This window comes from Littorina saxatilis, linkage group LG3 (assembly GCF_037325665.1).
Source record: "Littorina saxatilis isolate snail1 linkage group LG3, US_GU_Lsax_2.0, whole genome shotgun sequence".
Classification (NCBI taxonomy): domain Eukaryota; kingdom Metazoa; phylum Mollusca; class Gastropoda; order Littorinimorpha; family Littorinidae; genus Littorina; species Littorina saxatilis.
In genome coordinates, this window is record NC_090247.1 from 67,264,913 (window position 1) to 67,287,412 (window position 22,500).

At 42.5% G+C, this 22,500-nt stretch overlaps 1 protein-coding gene across 4 annotated transcripts in view; it reads right to left on the reverse strand.

Moving 5' to 3' along the window:
- Nucleotides 1–22,500, reverse strand: part of LOC138963050 (EF-hand calcium-binding domain-containing protein 6-like) — a 58,837-nt gene that overhangs the window by 12,790 nt on the left and 23,547 nt on the right. For all 4 annotated transcript variants that reach the window (XM_070335042.1, XM_070335041.1, XM_070335043.1 and 1 more), the window contains 14 exons: nt 22,076–22,150; nt 18,675–18,741; nt 16,897–17,063; nt 15,626–15,763; nt 13,112–13,410; nt 11,865–11,989; nt 11,221–11,369; nt 10,497–10,607; nt 8,970–9,083; nt 5,756–5,935; nt 2,893–3,049; nt 2,375–2,428; nt 1,821–1,891; nt 453–595 (listed from right to left, as the gene is read on the reverse strand). In XM_070335042.1, the coding sequence (XP_070191143.1) occupies nt 453–595; nt 1,821–1,891; nt 2,375–2,428; nt 2,893–3,049; nt 5,756–5,935; nt 8,970–9,083; nt 10,497–10,607; nt 11,221–11,369; nt 11,865–11,989; nt 13,112–13,410; nt 15,626–15,763; nt 16,897–17,063; nt 18,675–18,741; nt 22,076–22,150 (1,850 nt within the window). The remainder of the gene's footprint in view (nt 1–452; nt 596–1,820; nt 1,892–2,374; nt 2,429–2,892; nt 3,050–5,755; nt 5,936–8,969; nt 9,084–10,496; nt 10,608–11,220; nt 11,370–11,864; nt 11,990–13,111; nt 13,411–15,625; nt 15,764–16,896; nt 17,064–18,674; nt 18,742–22,075; nt 22,151–22,500) is intronic.

Consider the following 22,500-nt stretch of genomic DNA (forward strand, 5'->3'; position numbering starts at 1 on the left):
CCAGTCACATTATTCTGACACCGGACCAACCAGTCCTAGCACTAACCCCATAATGCCAGACGCCAGGCGGAGCAGCCACTAGATTGCCAATTTTAAAGTCTTAGGTATGACCCGGCCGGGGTTCGAACCCACGACCTCCCGATCACGGGGCGGACACCTTACCACTAGGCCAACCGTGCCGGTATGTGATAATGTGATGGTGTGATAATGTGTTAATTAAGATAAAGTGATAATGAGATGATGTGATGACGTGATGATGTGATGTGATGACGTGATGATGTGATAATGCGATGACGTGATAATGTGATGCTGTGATGACGTGATAATGCGATGACGTAATGTGATGACGTGAAAATGTGATAATGTGATGACGTGATGATGTGATGATGTGATGATGGGATGACGCGATGACGTGATAACATGATGATGTGATGAAAGTCTATCCTTCCTACCTTCCTCCTTGTGTTTGTGGAAGGGGGTGAAGTTGGGGGCGAACTCCATGACGACGTTGTTGAAAGTGGACATCATGTCGTCAGACAGCTTGAGGGATAGCCACACCTCATTCAGCTCCTTCTCCGTGATGGGGAACCCGCACCTGTACCGTCACCATCAACAATGGCATTATAAGTGTCGCAGATAGCATCTGTACAGCAGTTTAACCTATCACTGTTAGCATGAGAACCCGCAACATTTACCCAATCACTGTAAGCTTCACATCTCGCACATGTATGGTAACAATTGACCCAATCACTGTAAGCTTCACATCTCGCACATGTGAGGTAACAATTGACCCAATCACTGTAAGCTTCACATCTCGCACATGTGAGGTAACAATTGACCCAATCACTGTAAGCTTCACATCTCGCACATGTGAGGTAACAATTGACCCAATCACTGTAAGCTTCACATCTCGCACATGTGAGGTAACAATTTACCCAATCACTGTAAGCTTCACATCTCGCACATGTGAGGTAACAATTGACCCAATCACTGTAAGCTTCACATCTCGCACATGTGAGGTAACAATTGACCCAATCACTGTAAGCTTCACATCTCGCACATGTGAGGTAACAATTGACCCAATCACTGTAAGCTTCACATCTCGCACATGTGAGGTAACAATTGACCCAATCACTGTAAGCTTCACATCTCGCACATGTCAGGTAACAATTAACCCAATCACTGTAAGCTTCACATCTCGCACATGTATGGTAACAATTGACACAATCACTGTAAGCTTCACATCTCGCACATGTATGGTAACAATTTACCCAATCACATATATGGTAACAATTTACCCAATCACGTATATGGTAACAATTTACCCAATCACGTATATGGTAACAATTTACCCAATCACATGTATGGTAACAATTTACCCAATCACATGTATGGTAACAATTTACCCTTTCGCCTGTGTATGACAGTTTAATCGATCATTGTAAGTGTCAAAAATCGCACCTGTACGGTAACAATTTACCCTTTCGTTGATCGTATCAAAGCTCGCAGTTGTACGAATACAACGAGTCCTCGAATTTAATTTATATTTGACCTCCGGATGCTGAAAGCGTCAGATCCTAAAGACCCGACACCAAAAATCGTTTAACGGGTTCAAAAAATCACAACCAAACATTTAACTGAGTTATGCCGGTACATGTAAACGCTCACCAAACTTAAAACATACGAAGGTACATCGATACACATTGTTTGCTCAACAGATGGATTTCAGAGGGAAAGGGCAAACAAACACCAACCAACATGCTAACGAAAGCGGAACCACGTCAATACTTGCAACGAAGTGTGCAATCAATTTAACTCACAGCCTGAGAATAGCTCCAAACTGCCACTGGCTGAAGCGTCTGTGGGACTTTCTGTCCAGTTCTTTGAAACGCTGCGAAGAAAAAGGAAAGACAATTTTAGATTGTGTCTGTGTGCGTGTGTGTGCGTTTGTGCATGTGTGTGAGTGTGTGAGAGAGAAAGAGAGAGAGAGAGCGCGTGTGTATGTGTTTGTGTGTGCGAGAGAGTGTGCGAGAGAGTTTGTACGCGTGTGTGTGTGTGTGTGTGTGTGTGTGTGTGTGTGTGTGTGTGTGTCAGTGTGTGTACCGTGTGTGTGTGTGTCAGTGTATGTTTGTGCGTGAGTGTGTGTGTGTGAGTAAGTGTGTGTGTGTGTGTGTGTGTGTGTTTGTTTGTATGTGTGTGTGTTTGTGTGTCAGAAAGAGATTGTCTCCAAATCGTGTGGCCTCTAGCAAAGTGTGTTGGCTTACCAAAGTGTGTGGCCTCCAGCAAAATGTGGTGTCTCTAGCAAAGCGTGAGGCCTCTAGCAAAGTGTGCGGTATTTAGCAAAGAATCCTGATGTAAAAGCTATGTCTCATACCTTGTCCACGTCATGGAGGTGATCTGTGAAGAACAGCACAAGCTCCTTGCGTAGCTATAAACGTGGTAGAAACAGACAAAGTATCAGTGTGAGTGCGCGACGTAGATTTATCCATTCCAATCCTACACAACGAACTTGCACGCTTGCGATCATGTTCATGATAGTGATGTTGCGGACACTGACGCATTATTAAGGTTGGCCACTCCTCCCCATGCACTGAGCGATTGACCTGTGTCAAAGGCATGTTTCCTGGCTGTCTGACCAGATAACTTTTCTGCCCCTCCCCAGCACCTGCACGCACTGCCAGCCCCCTCCCTCCCTCCCGGCTCGCCACACCCTATCTATCTTTATTCCAACCCATCCTTTCCATCCATCAAACACATCCACATATCCGCCACCCACCCTTCCCTCCCCTCTCTCTGTCTCTGTCTGTCTATCTGTCTGTCTGTCTGCCTGTCTCATTGTCTCTCCTCCTCTCTCTCCTCTCTAATCCACCTCGTCATGCTCTATTCACCTACCTGTGCGAGCTGCCTGTTCTCTGAGGTCTTGACCATCTTGGCGGGCATCTCAGTCTTGGCTCTCTCCAGCTGCTTGACCTCCTCGGGCGCCTCGTTGACCACCTTGTTCCGGGGAACGGTCACCGCCCCGAACTTGAGCAGGTTCCATGCACCGGGCCTGTGGTCAAAGAGTTGAACATACACTCAAATCTGTATATTAACGTCGTCGCGGAATTTCGGCGTAACTAAGTTTAGACAGCTTTTCAGCGGAAGGCCAAAACAAATTATTACACCCCCGGTATAGGGGTGTGTATAGGATTCGGTCCATGTGTTTGTTTGTTTGTTTGTGTTCGCATATAGATCTCAAGAATGAACGGACCGATCGTCACCAAACTTGGTGAACAGGTTCTATACATTCCTGAGACGGTCCTTACAAAAATTGGGACCAGTCAAACACACGGTTAGGGAGTTATTGGATTCGGTCCATGTGTTTGTTTGTTTGTTTGTGTTCGCATATAGATCTCAAGAATGAACGGACCGATCGTCACCAAACTTGGTGAACAGGTTCTATACATTCCTGAGACGGTCTTTACAAAAATTGGGACCAGTCAAACACACGGTTAGGGAGTTATTGGTGGATTAAAATTACACAAGGACTTATAGAGGGACATCTTAATGGTCAAAGGGAAATAACCATTCTCACTCAGTCACTGCCACCAACTGAGAAGGTTATTTCCCTTTGACGGGGGTGTTTTTCCTACCTCGGAGGAATTTCTTGTTATTACTATTTGCCGTAACCCATTTAGACAGCTTTTCAACAGAAGGCCGAAACTGATTATTATTACTATTTGCCGTAACTCATTTAGACAGTTTATCAGCAGAAGGCCAAAACTGATTATTCTTACTATGAAATAGTGTTTAAATTTGTACTTGGTGTGGATACAAAGATGAAAGAACAACATGTATTGTCCATCGCATTTCAGCAGGCTACACGAACCGGGCATGTGTGTGTTCAAAGTTGGACATACACTCACATCCGCATATATCCACGTCGTCACGGAATTTTAGCGTCACTCAGTTTTAACAGCTTTTCAACAGCAGGCCAAAACTGATTATTTGTACTATTTGGCGTAACTCAGTTTAGACAGCTTTTCAGCAGAAGGCCAAACCTGATAATTATTCCTATTTGGTGTAACTCAGTTTAGACAGCTTTTCAGCAGAAGGCCAAACCTGATTATTATTACTATTTGGCGTAACTCAGTTTAGACAGCTTTTCAGCAGAAGGCCAACACTGATTATTTGTACTATTTGGCGTAACTCAGTTTAGACAGCTTTTCAGCAGAAGGCCAAACCTGATAATTATTCCTATTTGGCGTAACTCAGTTTAGACAGCTTTTCAGCAGAAGGCCAAACCTGATTATTATTACTATTTGGCGTAACTCAGTTTAGACAGCTTTTCAGCAGAAGGCCAAACCTGATTATTATTACTATTTGGCGTAACTCAGTTTAGACAGCTTTTCAGCAGAAGGCCAAACCTGATTATTATTCATATTTGGCGTAAGTTTAGACAGCTTTTCAGCAGAAGGCCAAACCTGATTATTATTACTATTTGGCGTAACTCAGTTTAGACAGCTTTTCAGCAGAAGGCCAAACCTGATTATTATTACTATTTGGCGTAACTCAGTTTAGACAGCTTTTCAGCAGAAGGCCAAACCTGATTATTATTACTATTTGGCGTAACTCAGTTTAGACAGCTTTTCAGCAGAAGGCCAAACCTGATTATTATTACTATTTGGCGTAACTCAGTTTAGACAGCTTTTCAGCAGAAGGCCAAACCTGATAATTATTCCTATTATTCCTATTTGGCGTAACTCGGTTTAGACAGCTTTTAAGCAGAAGGCTAAAACTGATTATTTTTACAATGAAATAGTGTTTATATTTGTATCTGGTATGGATAGAAAGATAAAAGAATGTTAAATCATGTATTGTCCATCGCATTTTAAAGAACATTTCGCTTGGAGAATGATCAACTTCGTCTAAAGTTAAATAAAACATTAAACTTTAAATTTCCAAGAATCGAGTTACGCCAACATTCCAAGACGGCGACGATATACTTCACCTTACTGGAAAGAGCTGTAAGTTCAAACGATTCATTAAACGGTTTACGGGATTTTATATAGATAAATGTTTTGGATTCGAACGTGCTTTAGTTAATTTGAATTTTGACGGCGCCTGAGGTATTCTTTAAAACTGTATAGACAATAATTATATCATGAAAAATCAAGCTTGTATAATTGATTTTGTCAAATATGTACACACAAGGCGCCTGCCTTCTTTCTCTTGATGAGTTGTGAAGAACAACAAAAAGAACAGGATCTTAATTCTTATCCCATGCTAAATAAAGCCTGGGGGAATCTATGATGATTCACGAGTTGTTCTACACGAGAAGTAGAGCAACATCCCCGAACAAAATAAAAAAGACCAAAATAACACTCCTGATGGCACTAAAGATATCTCCTGAATATTTAAATGAATCAATAAGTAAAATGTCTACATCAGGGTGACCCCAAAACAATGCAACCCTCAAAAATGCTGATAACTTCTACATCTGTTGACCGAATCACTTTATATTCGGGGGACATAAACTTCAGACTACGCATGACCCTTGCACAAAGTAACAATTTTGTAGATCAAATGGTCTGACTTTTGTGCAATTTTAAAACAAGTTTCCAAATTCGGCGATCGACTAAACAGAACGAGGTTAGTCTAGACATTGCGCGGTAGCTTTACTTACCTGATTTAAACCCTCCAGACCTTTACCTTTTGGATAATCTGATTGATACACACATTTTTTGGGGGATCACCCTGTAGGTTATTTACTTACTCTCCGCCGTTGAAGCTGAGCATGAAGTCAATATAGCGCACGTTGCCCTCAGCGTCATAGGGGATCTTGGCCTGGAAGTCTTCCCACTGTTTCTCCGTCATGGTGTGGCTCAGGCACCGCTCCACTGCAGTCTTCACCTCCTGTGTAGGTAGCACGCCCTTGTTGGCGCGGTCCGCTCGCCTGTGTCAAACACACCCGTACACAATACAGGCTCACTGTCATAATTGTTGCGTGAGAAATCGAAGATTATCTGCCCGCGCCCACCTTTCACAAACACGTTTTCTGACGATTTTTGGAAGGCTAAAGCCTGTCCTTAACTGGCCGAAGTCGACTCCGCGAAGTATGCATCGCGAAGCTGGCCACATGAAGCTTTAGCACTGAGTTTTGGGCAAAAACACTTCGCGAAGCTGGCCACATGAAGCTTTAGCACTGAGTTTTGGGCAAAAACACTTCGCGAGGTCGACTTCGGGCTCAATTAAAGGCCGCATTAAGGGGGCATTCGCAGCAACGTCAATTGCTCAAAAATGCTAGATAACCATGTTAATTGATGAACAAACAAAATGTGTGAACATTGAGCTAACCTAACTCTGACCCAATTTTTCATCGTCATATTTTGTTCCCATCGCTGTCGGGTTTAAATACTTCTAGGAGACGAAACCTGTGGAATTTTAGGAAATCGAATCCGAAATCTAGCAAGTGCCAACAAGGTCCACTGAAGTGGAAAGAAGCAAAGTTGAAATAATCGAGAATCGCCGTCTGTGAATACTACCTTGCAGCGCTAAACGTGGACTGACTTAAAGTGTCCACACGTGACTCATTACCAATCCTGAATAGGTCAGTTCTTTCGCTACACCATTACTTGCTCAGTAAAACACGTACAAATAATTATGTGTTTTTCTCAACAACATTTCTGCTCCGGTTAAACCTAGATTGTCCCTTTTTTCTCAACTACATTTTGGAAATCAGTTAACTAAAGGTCATACAAGCGACTCACGTTCTTCTTCCACATTTCTGTCTCGGCATTTGCACTTTGTTTCTGACTCGGTGAAAAATCCGTACACAATTGAATCCTGCTGGCAGTAAGGTGACCTACTTTCGCTGGACAACTGTTCTTCATCTCACAATGATGACGACATCAACACTCTTTCGCCCTTCGCTTAAAGGTACTGAACTTGTCAAATCCAGGTGCACGGAGCCCCTGGGGCTTTTAGTCATACCTCAGGCAGCTATCCGTTAGAAGAACTTCCAAGTTTCATTGACTTGCACCCAAAGAGTCAAGAACTGCGATTTTTTTACGAATTAATTTCGTACTCGGACCCGGCTGGTCTTGGCCTATTTTTGGATCTAAATTTAGATCAGGTAGATCACCACATCATGCACAAAAAGACACGTCACTAGCAAACTATGTCAGACGTCATCATGAGTTTGTGTAAAACAAAATGGAGGCCGGAATCACTCAGTTGAATCGAACTCCGACCAAACACCACGTAATAACTAGGTTAATTTATGCACTCGCGTGAACAAGAAACTGTCGAGCTTCACATGATTATGTCGTCGTTGGGTAGTTTTGGGTTTGTTTTACTACCATAGGAGGATATTTGAACTGTAAATGCACTCAGTTGCAACAAAAACGCAAAACGAAGGCTGTGAGCTGAACTGTGCCTTTAACTGCACTCTGAGCGGTTTCCTGTTCTGACTTTCTGACTCAGTCTACCCATTCACCAGCCCTTTGTCGTCTCCCAGACGGTCTTTTAACATTCTTTTTCTCCCGTATTGTTGTCATTTGGAACAGGATCAAAATCGGTGTATTGATAAAACCCGATGTAAGCGCGTGCTTAAAAAATAACGGGCATTCGGGTCAGCGATTTGGAAGGGGGGGGGGGGGGGGGGATCTCAGGTGGTCTAGCAGCATGTTGTGTGCAATCTGCTTCACACTTTTGTTGGACTGTCATGTGTTTGCTGTATGGGTGTACGCATGTCCGTGTGTGTGTGTGTGTGTGTGGGGGGGGGTGCATCTAGGTCTAGGTGGGTGTGCGTGTCGATGAGAAAGAGAAAGCGAAAGAAAGAGAGAGAGAGAGAGAGAAAGAAAGAAAGAGAGAGAGAGAGAGAGAAAGAGAGAGAGAGAGAGAGAGAGAGAGAGAGAGAGAGAGAGAGAGGGAGAGAGAGAGTGTGTGTGTGTGTCTTTGTGTGCCTGTCTGTGTCTGAGTGAGTGTGTGTGTGTGTCTGTCTATATGTCTGTCTGTCTGTCTGAATATTTGTCTGTCTGTCTGTGTCTGTCTGTCTGTCTGTCTGTGTTTCTGTTTCTGTGTGTGTGTGTGTGAGTTTGTCTGTTGGTCCGGCTCTGGCTCTTCGTAGCTCATACCGCGTTTTAGCGCGCGCGCATTTTTGTCAAATCAATCAATGCATACCTGTCAAGTACTTTTGGCCTCTGACCATAGTAAATGGCATAAGAAACCATAGTTGGGGATCAAAAACCATAGTTAATGCGTGGATCAGGATGTGGTTAAACGCACAAATTCAACTTCTCACGCATACACACTAAACCAATCAGATTGTTTTTCGCAAACTAAAAGTAAAACACATATATGATAAATTCCTTTCTACACAAACTGCTCTTTATTTACCACTACATGTAATACATTTACACTGCACTCTTGTTCGTTCATTTTTTTGTCACTTGTCACTTGTGTTCTTTGTTGTATTCATCTGTGCAAATCTTTGCTTTGTCAATCATGCTGCCAGTCACCTTAAAATCATGGCAGCATGCATCAGAGTTAATTTTGACCTGCAAGAAGGCAGTCAGTGTGTCAGCTCCCAGACTGTGATCCAGCACTTGAAGGTGTTGCAGGGTTTCACTGCCAAATGGAAATTTATTCAACATTTTCCTCACACAGGCCACGTAGAACTGGCGCACATCATGCCAGAACTTCTGTTGTGTGGCTGGTGCAAGCTCCTCCTCAGAAATGAATGAACGGCAGTCCATGCCAGCAAACAAAAAAAACAAAAAAACAAATTTTTTTTTTTTTTTTTTTTTTTTAAATGCTGAAAATGCGTATGGTTTGAGGTATACGACGTAGGACCCAAAAAACACTGGAAAACCGTAAGAATTACGCAGAATGCGTAGGACTTGACAGGTATGTCAATGGCAGATGGATGTTACACATAATTATACTTGTTAAGACACAGAGAAAAGAAAATAAGAAAAGAGACTAACATCAAGGTAGTGGCGAGCTTGCAGTAGTCTTGGTGCAGGTATTCCACCAGCTTGCGAGCGATGCTCTCTTCGTCAGTGTCCGAGGCTGCCCCGGTGCCGGAACCACCTGTCATGCTGCACACACACACACACATCACTTCACAGTCACACTGGCAGCATTCATTCTAATTTTATGTCAACTTATTACACCCCCGGTATAGGGGTGTGTATAGGTTTCGCTCGATGTGTTTGTTTGTTTGTTTGTTTGTGTTCGCATATAGATCTCAAGAATGAACGGACCGATCGTCACCAAACTTGGTGAACAGGTTCTATACATTCCTGAGACGGTCCTTACAAATATTGGGACCAGTCAAACACACGGTTAGGGAGTTATTGGTGGATTAAGATTCTACAAGGACTTATAGAGGGACATATTCATGGTCAAAGGGAAATAACCACACTTGTTAGCAGTGCCTGCTCAGTTGGTGGCAGTGAGAATACTAAGGACGGGGGTGTTTTTCCTACCTCGGAGGAATTTCTTGTTTTTTTTGTGCTTCTTCCCTTCAACATTCGTCACTTCACAATCATCATCAATCATCATCATCATCATCATCATCATCATCATCATCATCATCATCATCATCATCATCATCATCATCTTCATCGTCGTCGCCGTCGTCAACATCAACGGCAACACAGGCAGCATTAGCAACCACAGTGATGACATTTAAGTTGTATTACAATATGTAAGTACAACTTGCATCTTTCTTACCTTCTTCACTGTCATTGACACAAGAATCATTACATCTTATCCGTACACGGTTATTATTCAAAACGTGAGGGGTTTTTTCCTTTTTTTTCTGTTCTTTCGTGCGAATCAACTTTCTTCTGAGATAGTAGGGCTAACAACCGGAGATGTCTTCTTTTACAATCTTCATAACATCTAATTATATTTATATAAAGCAAAGGTCAATAAAATAATAATAAAATAATAGATTTATCATCAATCAATCAATACATAGACATAGACAAATAAATAATTACATAAATTCATTAATAAATAAATGGAAAAATAAACAAATAAAGACATCAGGAAAAAAATTAATGAACAAACGCCATAAAAAACAAAAAACCACAAATGTTAACCTCTTACTTTAACAGAAATTCTTCCTTTAAAGTATATTTATTTGAATTAATGACCGGCACGGTTGGCCTAGTGGTAAGGCGTCCGCTCCGTGATCGGGAGGTCGTGGGTTCGAACCCCGGCCGGGTCATACCTAAGACTTTAAAATTGGCAATCTAGTGGCTGCCCCGCCTGGCGTCTGGCATTATGGGGTTAGTGCTAGGACTGGTTGGTCCGGTGTCAGAATAATGTGACTGGGTGAGACATGAAGCCTGTGCTGCGACTTCTGTCTTGTGTGTGGCGCACGTTATATATGTCAAAGCAGCACCGCCCTGATATGGCCCTTCGTGGTCGGCTGGGCGTTAAACAAACAAACAAACAAACAAACAAACAAATTTGAATTAATAATTATATTTATTACTCACGTCTGAATCTTCTCGTCCAGGATGATGGAGACGAAGGCGTCATTGCGGTTCATCAGTTTGGACAGCAGCTGGCGGTAGCTGATCAGTCCGTGAGTGATGCACATCCCGAACCTGACAACAATCATACACCGAAATGCAGGACAAAGGAGTCAACAAATAAATCAATAAAGGCCGTCCCTAATTGAGCCCGAAAACAAAGTGCTAAAGCTTCGTGAAGTATACTTCGCGTTGTCGACTTCGCCCTTTAACGGACAGGCTTCAGATACAGTGTTATCTTCATATTCCATTTTGGCAAACGCTACTGAATTTTCTTATATTGAATACGTTAAAAAGTTCGCTATAAACAGCGTAAACCCAAGAACATCGTCAAGGAAATTACCAAACGAACTACTGAAAGCTGTAGGTAAGTAAGAGCCTTTAAGCTGGGAGTGCCTGGCTGGAATATCTTCTTCTTCTTCTTTGTTCAAGGGCTGAAACTCCCACGTTCACTCATGTTTGAGCACGAGTGGAGTTTTACGTGTATGACCGTTTTTACCCCGCCATTTAGGCAGCCATACGCCGCTTTCGGTGTGTGTGTTTGTGTGTGTGTGTGTGTGTACAAATAAAAATACAAACATGAGCAAATACGGTCAAACGAGACTGCGAGTCCGTTCCAATGAATGCATACGGTCAAACGAGATACGGCCAAACGAGATACGGTCAAACGAGAACCGTTGTAGTGTACCTGGAAACCAGAGGACTGAGCTGGAGGGCTGTGACAGGGAAGCCGAACTCGGCCAGCACACGCCGGAAGTCGATACGCATGACACAGCCATCCTCCTGGATGTCGAACAGCTTGAAGGCCATGTTCATCCAGATGTACTTCTCGTCGAACTGCACGTGCAACAACAAGTGTTAGGTGTTACGCACAGGAAAGGCGAGATAGGATTCATAACATTTCTAGTGGAGTAATCAGAAAAGTAGTACTAGGAAAGCTGGAGAGGATCGAGGACATGACTAAGCAAGCATGAAGCATCAAGAGTTGTTCTTTAATGTGCAGGTACCCGTGTGAATTCTGAGTTTGCGAGGTTGTCAGAAGCGGTTTGGGAAGGGGGGGGGGGGTCTTTGTGTTTGCGTCTGTGTCTGTGTGCCTGACTTCATCTATCCGAATAAATTCCGCTTTCCATAAATTTAAATCTCATGTGGTTTTTTTTTTAATGAAATCCAACTCCCCCCCCCCCCTCCCCCCCCCCCTCCCCCCCCCCCTCCCCCCCCCCCTCCCCCCCCCCCCCCCCGCCTGCAGCTCTTCTGCTCTGGCATCAGTTATAGCGGCAACAACAAGTAAAATAAGATTTAGTATTAACAGAGCAGGGTTGAGGGCTGCATCACCTTGTGACTGAGGCAGTCGACCATACAGTCCATCTTGGTCTGAGACACCTGGTTCTTGACCCCACGAATCTTGCTGCGTGCTTCCGCGTCCCCAGCCATGTCGTCCTTCCCTTCTTCCTCTCCCTCTGCAACATGGTCATTTCACAGATGAGCATGGCCAAAAACACGGAAAAAAGGTCTATATCATTTAAAATTAGAAACGATCAATGTCAAGTTATGCGTTGATTAGTCGCTCGTGCCCATGGTGCTTTCAGCTGATTCATAACGAATGACACCAATACCGTCACCAAGGGAATCAGTGTGTGCAACAAAGAACTACTTACCGTCACCAAGGGAATCAGTGTGTGCAACAAATAACTACTTACCGTCACCAAGTGAATCAGTGAGTGCAACAAACAACTACTTACCGTCACCAAGGGAATCAGTGTGTACAACAAAGAACTACTTACAGTCACCAAGGGAATCAGTGAGTGCAACAAACAACTACTTACCGTCACCAAGGGAATCAGTGTGTACAACAAAGAACTACTTACCGTCACCAAGGGAATCAGTGTGTGCAACAAACAACTACTTACCGTCACCAAGTGAATCAGTGAGTGCAACAAACAACTACTTACCGTCACCAAGGGAATCAGTGTGTACAACAAACAACTACTTACCGTCACCAAGTGAATCAGTGTGTACAACAAACAACTACTTACCGTCACCAAGGGAATCAGTGTGTGCAACAAAGAACTACTTACCGTCACCAAGGGAATCAGTGTGTGCAACAAACAACTACTTACCGTCACCAAGGGAATCAGTGTGTGCAACAAACAACTACTTACCGTCACCAAGGGAATCAGTGTGTGCAACACACAACTACTTACTGTCACCAAGGGAATCAGTGTGTGCAACAAATAACTACTTACCGTCACCAAGGGAATCAGTGTGTGCAACAAATAACTACTTACCGTCACCATGGGAATCAGTGTGTGCAACAAATAACTACTTACCGTCACCAAGGGAATCAGTGTGTGCAACAAATAACTACTTACCGTCACCAAGGGAATCAGTGTGTGCAACAAATAACTACTTACCGTCACCAAGGGAATCAGTGTGTGCAACAAATAACTACTTACCGTCACCAAGGGAATCAGTGTGTGCAACAAATAACTACTTACCGTCACCAAGGGAATCAGTGTGTGCAACAAACAACTACTTACCGTCACCAAGAGAATCAGTGTGTGCAACAAAGAACTACTTACCGTCTCCAGCATATAGAGCAGCGCCCGGCGTGCTGGGAGTCCGGGCTCCCTCTATCCTCTTGCCCTGGACCAGGATGGATGGGTCACCCCGCAGCTTGTGATTGCCTTGCTTGAACTCCCGGGCCGCTTTGGCCGGGTCTCTTGGAGACCTCACACCCCTGGGAAGCTCCGAGATGGGTTTGCGGAGCTTGGGGGAGAGACAGACGGGGGAGTGGGTCAGTGGCTCTCCCTCGGGCGACAGGTGTAGCAGGCTGTACATCCTTTCCAGCGGGAGGCATCCTTGGTTCTTTGGGTCCATTCTGGGGGATTGAGGGTTGAAGGTGGTAGATAAGAATGTGCAGTTTGAGTGTTTATTTAACTAGTGTGATGCAAAAGCTTGTATGTTTTCAATTCTTCAGCGAACGAGGCGGAAGCAGAAAGACGGTCTGGCAGACACAGGAGAGAGAGAGAGAGAGAGAGAGAGAGAGAGAGAGAGAGAGAGAGAGAGAGAGAGAGAGAGACAGAGACAGAGACAGAGAGACAGAGAGACAGAGAGAGAGACACAGAGAGAGACAGAGAGAGACAGAGAGAGTCAGAGAGGGAGAGGGAGAGAGAGAGAGAGAGAGAGAGAGAGAGGGAGAGAGAGAGGGAGAGAGAGAGAGAGAGAGGGAGAGGGAGAGAGAGAGAGAGAGAGAGAGAGAGAGAGAGAGAGAGAGAGAGAGAGAGAGAGAGAGAGAGAGAGAGAGAGAGACTCAGACTCAGACTCAGACTCAGAACTTTATTACAAAAGGATAAAGGTTTTAGGCAAAGCCTATTCTTCCAACCTGTCCTTTATACAACACATAAAGACAGACGGACATAACAAATAAAAATTCAATCATATAAGGGCGGGGATATAGCTCAGTCGGTAGCGCGCTGGATTTGTATTCAGTTGGCCGCTGTCAGCGTGAGTTCGATCCCAGGTTCGGCGGAAATTTATTTCAGAGTCAACTTTGTGTGCAGACTCTCTTCGGTGTCCGAACCCTCCCCCCGTGAACACTACATTGGGTGTGCACGTTAAAGATCCCACTATTGACAAAAGGGTCTTTCCTGGCAAAAATTGCTTAGGCCCAGTTAATAATTGTCTACCTATACCCGTGTGACTTGGAATAATAGGCCGTGAAAGGTAAATATGCGCCGAAATGGCTGCAATCTACTGGCCGTATAAAATTTCATCTCACACGGCATCACTGCAGAGCGCCTAGAACTGTACCCACGGAATATGCGCGATATAAGCCTCATTGATTGATTGATTGAAATACATTGTATGGATTGCAATACTATGTGCAGTTAAGCTACAAGCAGGGAGAGAGAGAGAGAGAGAGAGAGAGAGAGAGACACAGAGAAAGTGAGATATACATTCAAATACGAAACTTCATTCTCACACAAGCTACAAGCAGATACCTGCACCAATCCTCGCACAACGGACGTGACACTTATGCGAACAAATGGGACGAAAGTATAGAGAATACTGCAGACAGGCAGAAGAAAATACACATACAGACATAACAAACAAGAAGGGCAAAGCCCATATGACTCACATGCTTTACACATTTTTCCTACCAAAATACATGTGACCTTGACCCAAGGTCAAGGTCATCCAAGGTCATGCAACACAAAGCTGTTAATTCAAGACATAGGAAGTACAATGGTGCTTATTGGCTCTTTCTACCATGAGATATGGTCACTTTTAGTGGTTCACTACCTTATTTTGGTCACATTTCATAAGGGTCAAAGTGACCTTGACCTTGATCATATGTGACCAAATGTGTCTCATGATGAAAGCATAACATGTGCCCCACATAATTTTTAAGTTTGAAACAGTTATCTTCCATAGTTCAGGGTCAAGGTCACTTCAAAATATGTATACAATCCAACTTTGAAGAGCTCCTGTGACCTTGACCTTGAAGCAAGGTAAACCAAACTGGTATCAAAAGATGGGGCTTACTTTGCCCTATATATCATATATAGGTGAGGTATTCAATCTCAAAAACTTCAGAGAAAATGGGAAAAATGTGAAAAATAGCTGTTTTTTCGGCAACATTTATGGCCCCTGCGACCTTGACCTTGAAGCAAGGTCAAGATGCTAAGTATGTTTTTTGGGGCCTTGTCATCATACACCATCTTGCCAAATTTGGTACTGATAGACTGAATAGTATCCAAGAAATATCCAACGTTAAAGTTTTCCGGACGGACGGACGGACGTCCGGACGGACGGACGGACGTCCGGACGGACGGACGGACGGACGACTCGGGTGAGTACATAGACTCACTTTTGCTTCGCATGTGAGTCAAAAACATAGTCTCAGATCCACAGCGGATCTAATTCTCTCCAACCAGAGACCCTAAAAGATAAGGTCAAGGTCAAGGTCAAGATGACTGTCCTCGCTTATTAGCTGAGCTTGTTGTGCTCCATTAATTTGTATTTAATTTACGACATGCGGTATTGTTGTCAGCAATTACCTGAATAAAGCTGTTTAAAGCAAGGTGACTGACCTGTCCCAGAATCGCTTGTACTCGAGGTCGGTGAGGCCGATCCCGAGTTGCTGCAGAGCGGTCCTCATCTGGACCTTGGTCACTATACCACCCGGCTCGTAGCACTCGTCGGGCAGGATGGAGCGCAGGTCAGTTTTTCTGGACACAGCAGTGGACATCATTATCGTCACACGTGGACAAAGACTGCCATGCACCCCGTTCTTTTCTCCTGTTTCATTTTTTTTTTAAATCTCAGTTGCATGCAGATCAAAGCCAGGGGCATTGTAATAGCCTTGAGACCAGCTGCCTGACCCAGTTGACAGAAACTGGCCTTCAGAGGTGTTCAGACCCCCAGCAGCTGCCGTCGGAACTGAATTACCTCGGTGGCCACAAGAACAGACATCTCCCCTCCCCATTCCCCCCCCCCCCCATCCCCTTCTCCTGACCCCTGACCCCTGACCCAACTGACCTTCCCACACTAGCCAAAACACATAAAAACAAAAGTGGACACATCAGTTACCAGGTTAGATTTTTACCTGAATAACACAATCAAACTTTCTCTTGTGAATAGCCAAAACACAATCCAACTTACTCTTGTCACTTAGTGAATAGCCAAAACACAATCAAACTTTCTCTTGTGAATAGCCAAAGCACAATCCAACTTACTCTTGTGAATAGCCAAAGCACAATCCAACTTACTCTTGTGAATAGCCAAAGCACAATCCAACGTACTCTTGTGAATAGCCAAAACACAATCCAACTTACTCTTGTGAATAGCCAAAACACAATCCAACTTACTCTTGTGAATAGCCAAAACACAATCAAACTTACTCTTGTGAATAGCCAAAACACAATCCAACTTACTCTTGTGAATAGCCAAAGCACAATCCAACTTACTCTTGTGAATAGCCAAAACACAATCCAACGTACTCTTGTGAATAGCCAAAACACAATCAAACTTACTCTTGTGAATAGCCAAAACACAATCCAACTTACTCTTGTGAATAGCCAAAACACAATCAAACTTACTCTTGTGAATAGCCAAAACACAATCCAACTTACTCTTGTGAATAGCCAAAACACAATCCAACGTACTCTTGTGAATAGCAAAACACAATCCAACGTACTCTTGTGAATAGCCAAAACACAATCAAACTTACTCTTGTGAATAGCCAAAACACAATCCAACTTACTCTTGTGAATAGCCAAAACACAATCAAACTTACTCTTGTGAATAGCCAAAACACAATTCAACGTACTCTTGTGAATAGCCAAAACACAATCCAACTTACTCTTCCCGGAGCGATTTGAGCATACGGTAGGTGGCCTCAGGAGCAACGGAGAGCTGTGCCCACTCCTGGATGTCACAGTCCCTCAGGTTCTCCTCGGGGTGGGCTCTGGTCTCTCTCAGTGCTTCCACCTCCCGCATCACGGGCGGCTTCCACTGCGCTTGAATGTCCTGCGGTAGAATAGATTATATGACATGAGACGGAAAAGAAAGAGGTGAAATGAGATGCAATGAATTAAATGAGACGGAAACGAAAGAGATGAAAATAATTAGATGCAATGGAATGAAATGAGACGGAAAAGAAAGAGATGAAAATAATTAGATGCAATGGAATGAAATGAGACGGAAAAGAAAGAGGTGAAATGAGATGCAATAGAATGAAATGAGACGGAAAAGAAAGAGGTGAAATGAGATGCAATAGAATGAAATGAGACGGAAAAGAAAGAGATGAAATGAGATGCAATAGAATGAAATGAGACGGAAAAGAAAGATGAAATGAGATGCAATAGAATGAAATGAGACGGAAAAGAAAGATGAAATGAGATGCAATGGAATGAAATGAGACGGAAAAGAAAGAGGTGAAATGAGATGCAATGGAATTAAATGAGACGGAAAAGAAAGAGATGAAATGAGATGCAATGGAATGAAATGAGACGGAAAAGAAAGAGGTGAAATGAGATGCAATGGAATTAAATGAGACGGAAAAGAAAGAGATGAAATGAGATGCAATAGAATGAAATGAGACGGAAAAGAAAGAGGTGAAATGAGATGCAATGGAATGAAATGAGACGGAACAGAAAGAGGTGAAATGAGATGCAATAGAATGAAATGAGACGGAAAAGAAAGAGATGAAATGAGATGCAATAGAATGAAATGAGACGGAAAAGAAAGAGATGAAATGAGATGCAATAGAATGAAATGAGACGGAAAAGAAAGAGGTGAAATGAGATGCAATGAAATTAAATGAGACGGAAACGAAAGAGATGAAAATAATTAGATGCAATGGAATGAAATGAGACGGAAAAGAAAGAGGTGAAATGAGATGCAATGGAATTAAATGAGACGGAAAAGAAAGAGATGAAATGAGATGCAATGGAATGAAATGAGACGGAAAAGAAAGAGGTGAAATGAGATGCAATAGAATGAAATGAGATGCAATAGAATGAAATGAGATGCAATAGAATGAAATGAGACGGAAAAGAAAGAGGTGAAATGAGATGCAATGGAATGAAATGAGATGCAATAGAATGAAATGAGACGGAAAAGAAAGAGATGAAATGAGATGCAATGGAATGAAATGAGATGCAATAGAATAAAGTGAGACGGAAAAGAAAGAGGTGAAATGAGATGCAATGGAATGAAATGGGATCGAATGGAATGGAATTAAATAAGATTGAACTTATTTTGTGAGTTTTGATAGAGGAACAGATTTAAAGAGATCGAAAGGAATGGAATGAAATGGGATGGAACATATTTTGTTAGTTTTGACGGAGGAACAGATCTATAAAGGAATAGAACTGAACTGCAATGGGATCGCCTGAAACAGTGTCTTTGGAAAATGGTGAAAGAAAACGGAAGCAGGGTGAAATGAAATCTGCCAAAAAAGAAAGACAGAAAGAAAGCAAGATAGAAAGGCAGAAAGAACAAGAGAAAGAAAGAAAAAGAAAGAGAAAGAGGGGAACAGAGAAGAAACAGTAACAAATTCTGACTAAACATCAGAGCTGTGCTTGACGACACCAGAAAAACGAGAAAAAAGTGATAATATAGTACCAGCATACTTACCTTAAACTGTTTGAACCTTGACACGAAGGTATCGAACGGAATCTTTTCCAGCTGGTCCAGGCCAAGACTGAGCAAAAACAGAAAATAAAAAAATAATCAAAAAGAACACGGAGAAGAAAAATAGAAAATGGAAATGCATACATCATCTTCTTCTTCTTCGTTTATGGGCTGAAACTCCCACGTTCACTCATGTTTTTGCACGAGTGGGTTTTTACGTGTATGACCGCTTTTACCCAGTCATTCAGGCAGCCAAACGCCGCTTTCGGGGGAGCATAAGAACAAAACAGAAAAGCTGCTATAAATTCCCGGCTTCCAATGTCACAATGTGATAAACAGTTGAGTCCTTCACCGATCCCACTTTCCTTTTCTCCTCTGCTCTTTCTTTTTTAATCATCACAGGCGAACCGAGTTTCATTTTCCTGCTGATAATAGGTGATACAATTCAGTCGAGTAACCATACCAACAGTGATTATGCACATCAAATATTTACCTGCCAGGACGTTTCCCTATCAAAAACAACTAGGTTGTCACAAGACAACGCATTGTTCATACAGCACTGAACAGCAATAAAATAAAACAGGCAGGTTTCATGGTATTAGGCCATTTTGATAGTCTCAGATTTGCTTAGTCTTTTAAATCCATATCTGTGAGAATCTGCTGTATTTGTTGTATTAACATGCAAACTAGTTGTTGTTTAAATACTTTTTTGAAAATAAAAGTTGAATTTTTTTTATAATGTGTTTATTTATGTGCGTGTGAATGGTGGCGATCGTCAAAATACGGACGGATGAATTTACTTTTGCCACAGCATCACTAAACAAAGAACTAAATTCCAACACACACATGCACAAGTATCAATGCTGTTGTGGTTGAGAGTGCCAGAACACATTGAAATGATTGTTTTTCAACAACAATCGATATCCATAACACAAATTCTAACTTATACTAGCTCCGCAAAAAAAATGTATGGGGATTCGGATCTGTCCGTCCGCATAGCGATATCAAGAGCATCGAAACTAATTGTGATTTCACAGGACAAAAACACAAGTTTACCTAATTTTGTATACTGTAAATACAAGTTTGTGCACCCTTGAAGTGAGTTATAATGTTGCCGAGGTCAATTTGCCCTTGATCGAGGCACGGTGACCCGAGTTTCAAAGTTGCGATCCTGTCCGTCTAAACAATGTAACGATCGCCACTTTTTTCTTTTCATTCAAAAACTAACCGTTTGGGGAGGAAGTGACCTCACGTTGTTTTACGTTGACGCTCGCGCTCGACAGAAAAAGACCGCAACAGTTTTTCAGTTAAAAAAATCGCAAAGTAATTACATTTTCTGAGGTTTTCTAGTGTCCGTCTAGTAACAATCGCCACTCTAACGATCGCCACTGAGTGTTGAAGTCACATTTAACTCCATTTTCGACTGTTTTAAGAAACTATTTTGACGCTCAATCGTCACGTTTCAGTGTCGAAACACGTACTGTGCATTTGCAATCAGCCGGTGTGTCCAAACTGAAATGCGAGTGATGCCTCGATTTGTGGCGATCGCTCACGTGGTTGACGGACAGAAATACCTTCTTAGGGGGTAGGGGAACAGTTACTCCTCCATACAATAATGGTGTTTACAAATGATTGCAAACTTGTCTCTTTATAAACTGTTCAGACATGTCTTCTCTTCAATAATTTTCAGTTTTGCTCGGTTTGTTAATCAGGAGCACCCTGCAGTAAATGTTTCATCTGTGACAATGCTCGAAATGTTGACGTAATTCCAATGCCCATATCCTTCTCTTGTTACCTCATCTAGCCAAAACCATTGAAGATAGAAAGACATTTATTGAACAAACTAGATGCACAACACCAGTCTTAACACGTTTTGGTCTTACATGTATATGAAAATATTGATGGCCAAGGAATGGTTTGAAAAAAAAGACGGTTTTTCCCTTCAAAACGGTCTAGGTCTGCCGGAAGTCGTATTTTTTCAAACCATTCATTTGAGAATCAATATTTTGATATACATACAAGAACAAAACTTGTTAAGAATGATGTGGGGCATATTTTTTGTTCAATAAATGTCTTTCTATCTTCAACGGTTTTGGCTATATGAGCTATATGCATGCATAGGATGACCGTATTGCTTTTTTTGCGTTTTCAGGGTATGCCGCTTTGCGCCTGGTTTTTAGATATAAATAAGGACCAGGACTATAAAAAAAATTACTGTTTTTAGTTGTAACAAACTCACTTTGTTGGAAAAACATGTCCTTTGAATTGTGTGCCAACATTTATTTTGTAGAATTTGAGTGTGTAAATAGTAAATTGCTGAACACAATACTGTGAAACCTGCCAACACACAGGAATTTTACGACAAAGCTGTTGGAACCGATGAAACATTCTGTGTTCAAGAAAAAGCTTTGGGAAAACACACACAGTATTTGACAGGGAGATATGCATACGTGCGTGGCTGTCACGTGACTACTGCGGAAAACAAATCTTCGAAATGGAAGAAGTGCCAAGCTTTCAAAACAGTCACATTTTAAGGCATGAAATGTAGGAATAAAATGACACGCTTATGATTTTTTTCAAATGCACAATAAAAATTAATGCAATATTTTTGTAGGCCGATTTTTTACCCTGATACATGTCATGAATTACTTCGGAGGAAGCAGTTTGTAGGAAAACAATACCACAACTCCAAGTGCATCTTCTGTTACAAGCGCTGTGCTCTTGCCAGATGTACTGAAAACACATCAGCCTATCGATAATAAGGTCGCTTTTTTCACAGCCTGGCAGCGTAATATAAATGAGTTTGAACTGAAAGTGAACTGGATGTATAAATAATTTCACAACTCTTGCTCCAGAGGTTGCCGGGTGTCAGTCGATATTAACAGCGGTTCCTTGAAGCAAAGTCAACATTTCCGTCAGTACAAGGGACAATTGCCTGTTTTATAAATCAGTTGTTCACGTGATGTTTTCTCGCTATGTAGACCTGTGTCACGAACAGAAAACTCTGCCTCTCAATGCGGTCAATGCGCATGCGCTAACATGGGGAGATTTATCAGGTCGTGAACAACCTAACCCTAACCCTAACCCTAACCCATGGTTCGTTCGGTCAAAGGGTCGCATTTTTTAAGTCCAAGATTGGCGCATGCGCATTGACCGCAATGAGATGGATTGTTCAGCAGAGTTTTCAGTTCGTGACACCTGGCTAGATGAGTGGAAATGTGGCACAGTTAACCTGTGTCTGGCCTGCCTGAAAACACCTCCGCGTGAGGGGTTTTGCTGCCAGCGCGGTGAAGATAAAGAGGAAACATTTTCTCTGCCCGCGCGGCAGCAAGCAGGATGTCTCTGAACTGGACGGTTCTGTTTCTGCTCTACAAGCTATGACTGTGAACAGATGAAAAACTCACTTCAGTATCAAACTGTCGAAGCGGTCATGGCTGATGTATCCTAGAGTGTTGTACATGATCTGCAACAGGGCTTCCCTGCAAAACAAGCACCATGGATATTTTGTTTTTATATTTAGTCAAGTTTTGACTAAATATTTTAACATCGAAGGGGAATCGAAACGAGGGTCGTGGTGTATGTGTGTCTGTGCGTGTGTGTGTGTGTGTGTGTGTGTAGAGCGATTCAGACTAAACTACTGGACTGATCTTTATGAAATTTGACATGAGAGTTCCTGGGTATGAAATCCCCGAACGTTTTTTTCATTTTTTTGATAAATGTCTTTGATGACGTCATATCCGGCTTTTCGTGAAAGTTGAGGCGGCACTGTCACGCCCTCATTTTTCAACCAAATTGGTTGAAATTTTGGTCAAGTAATTTTCGACGAAGC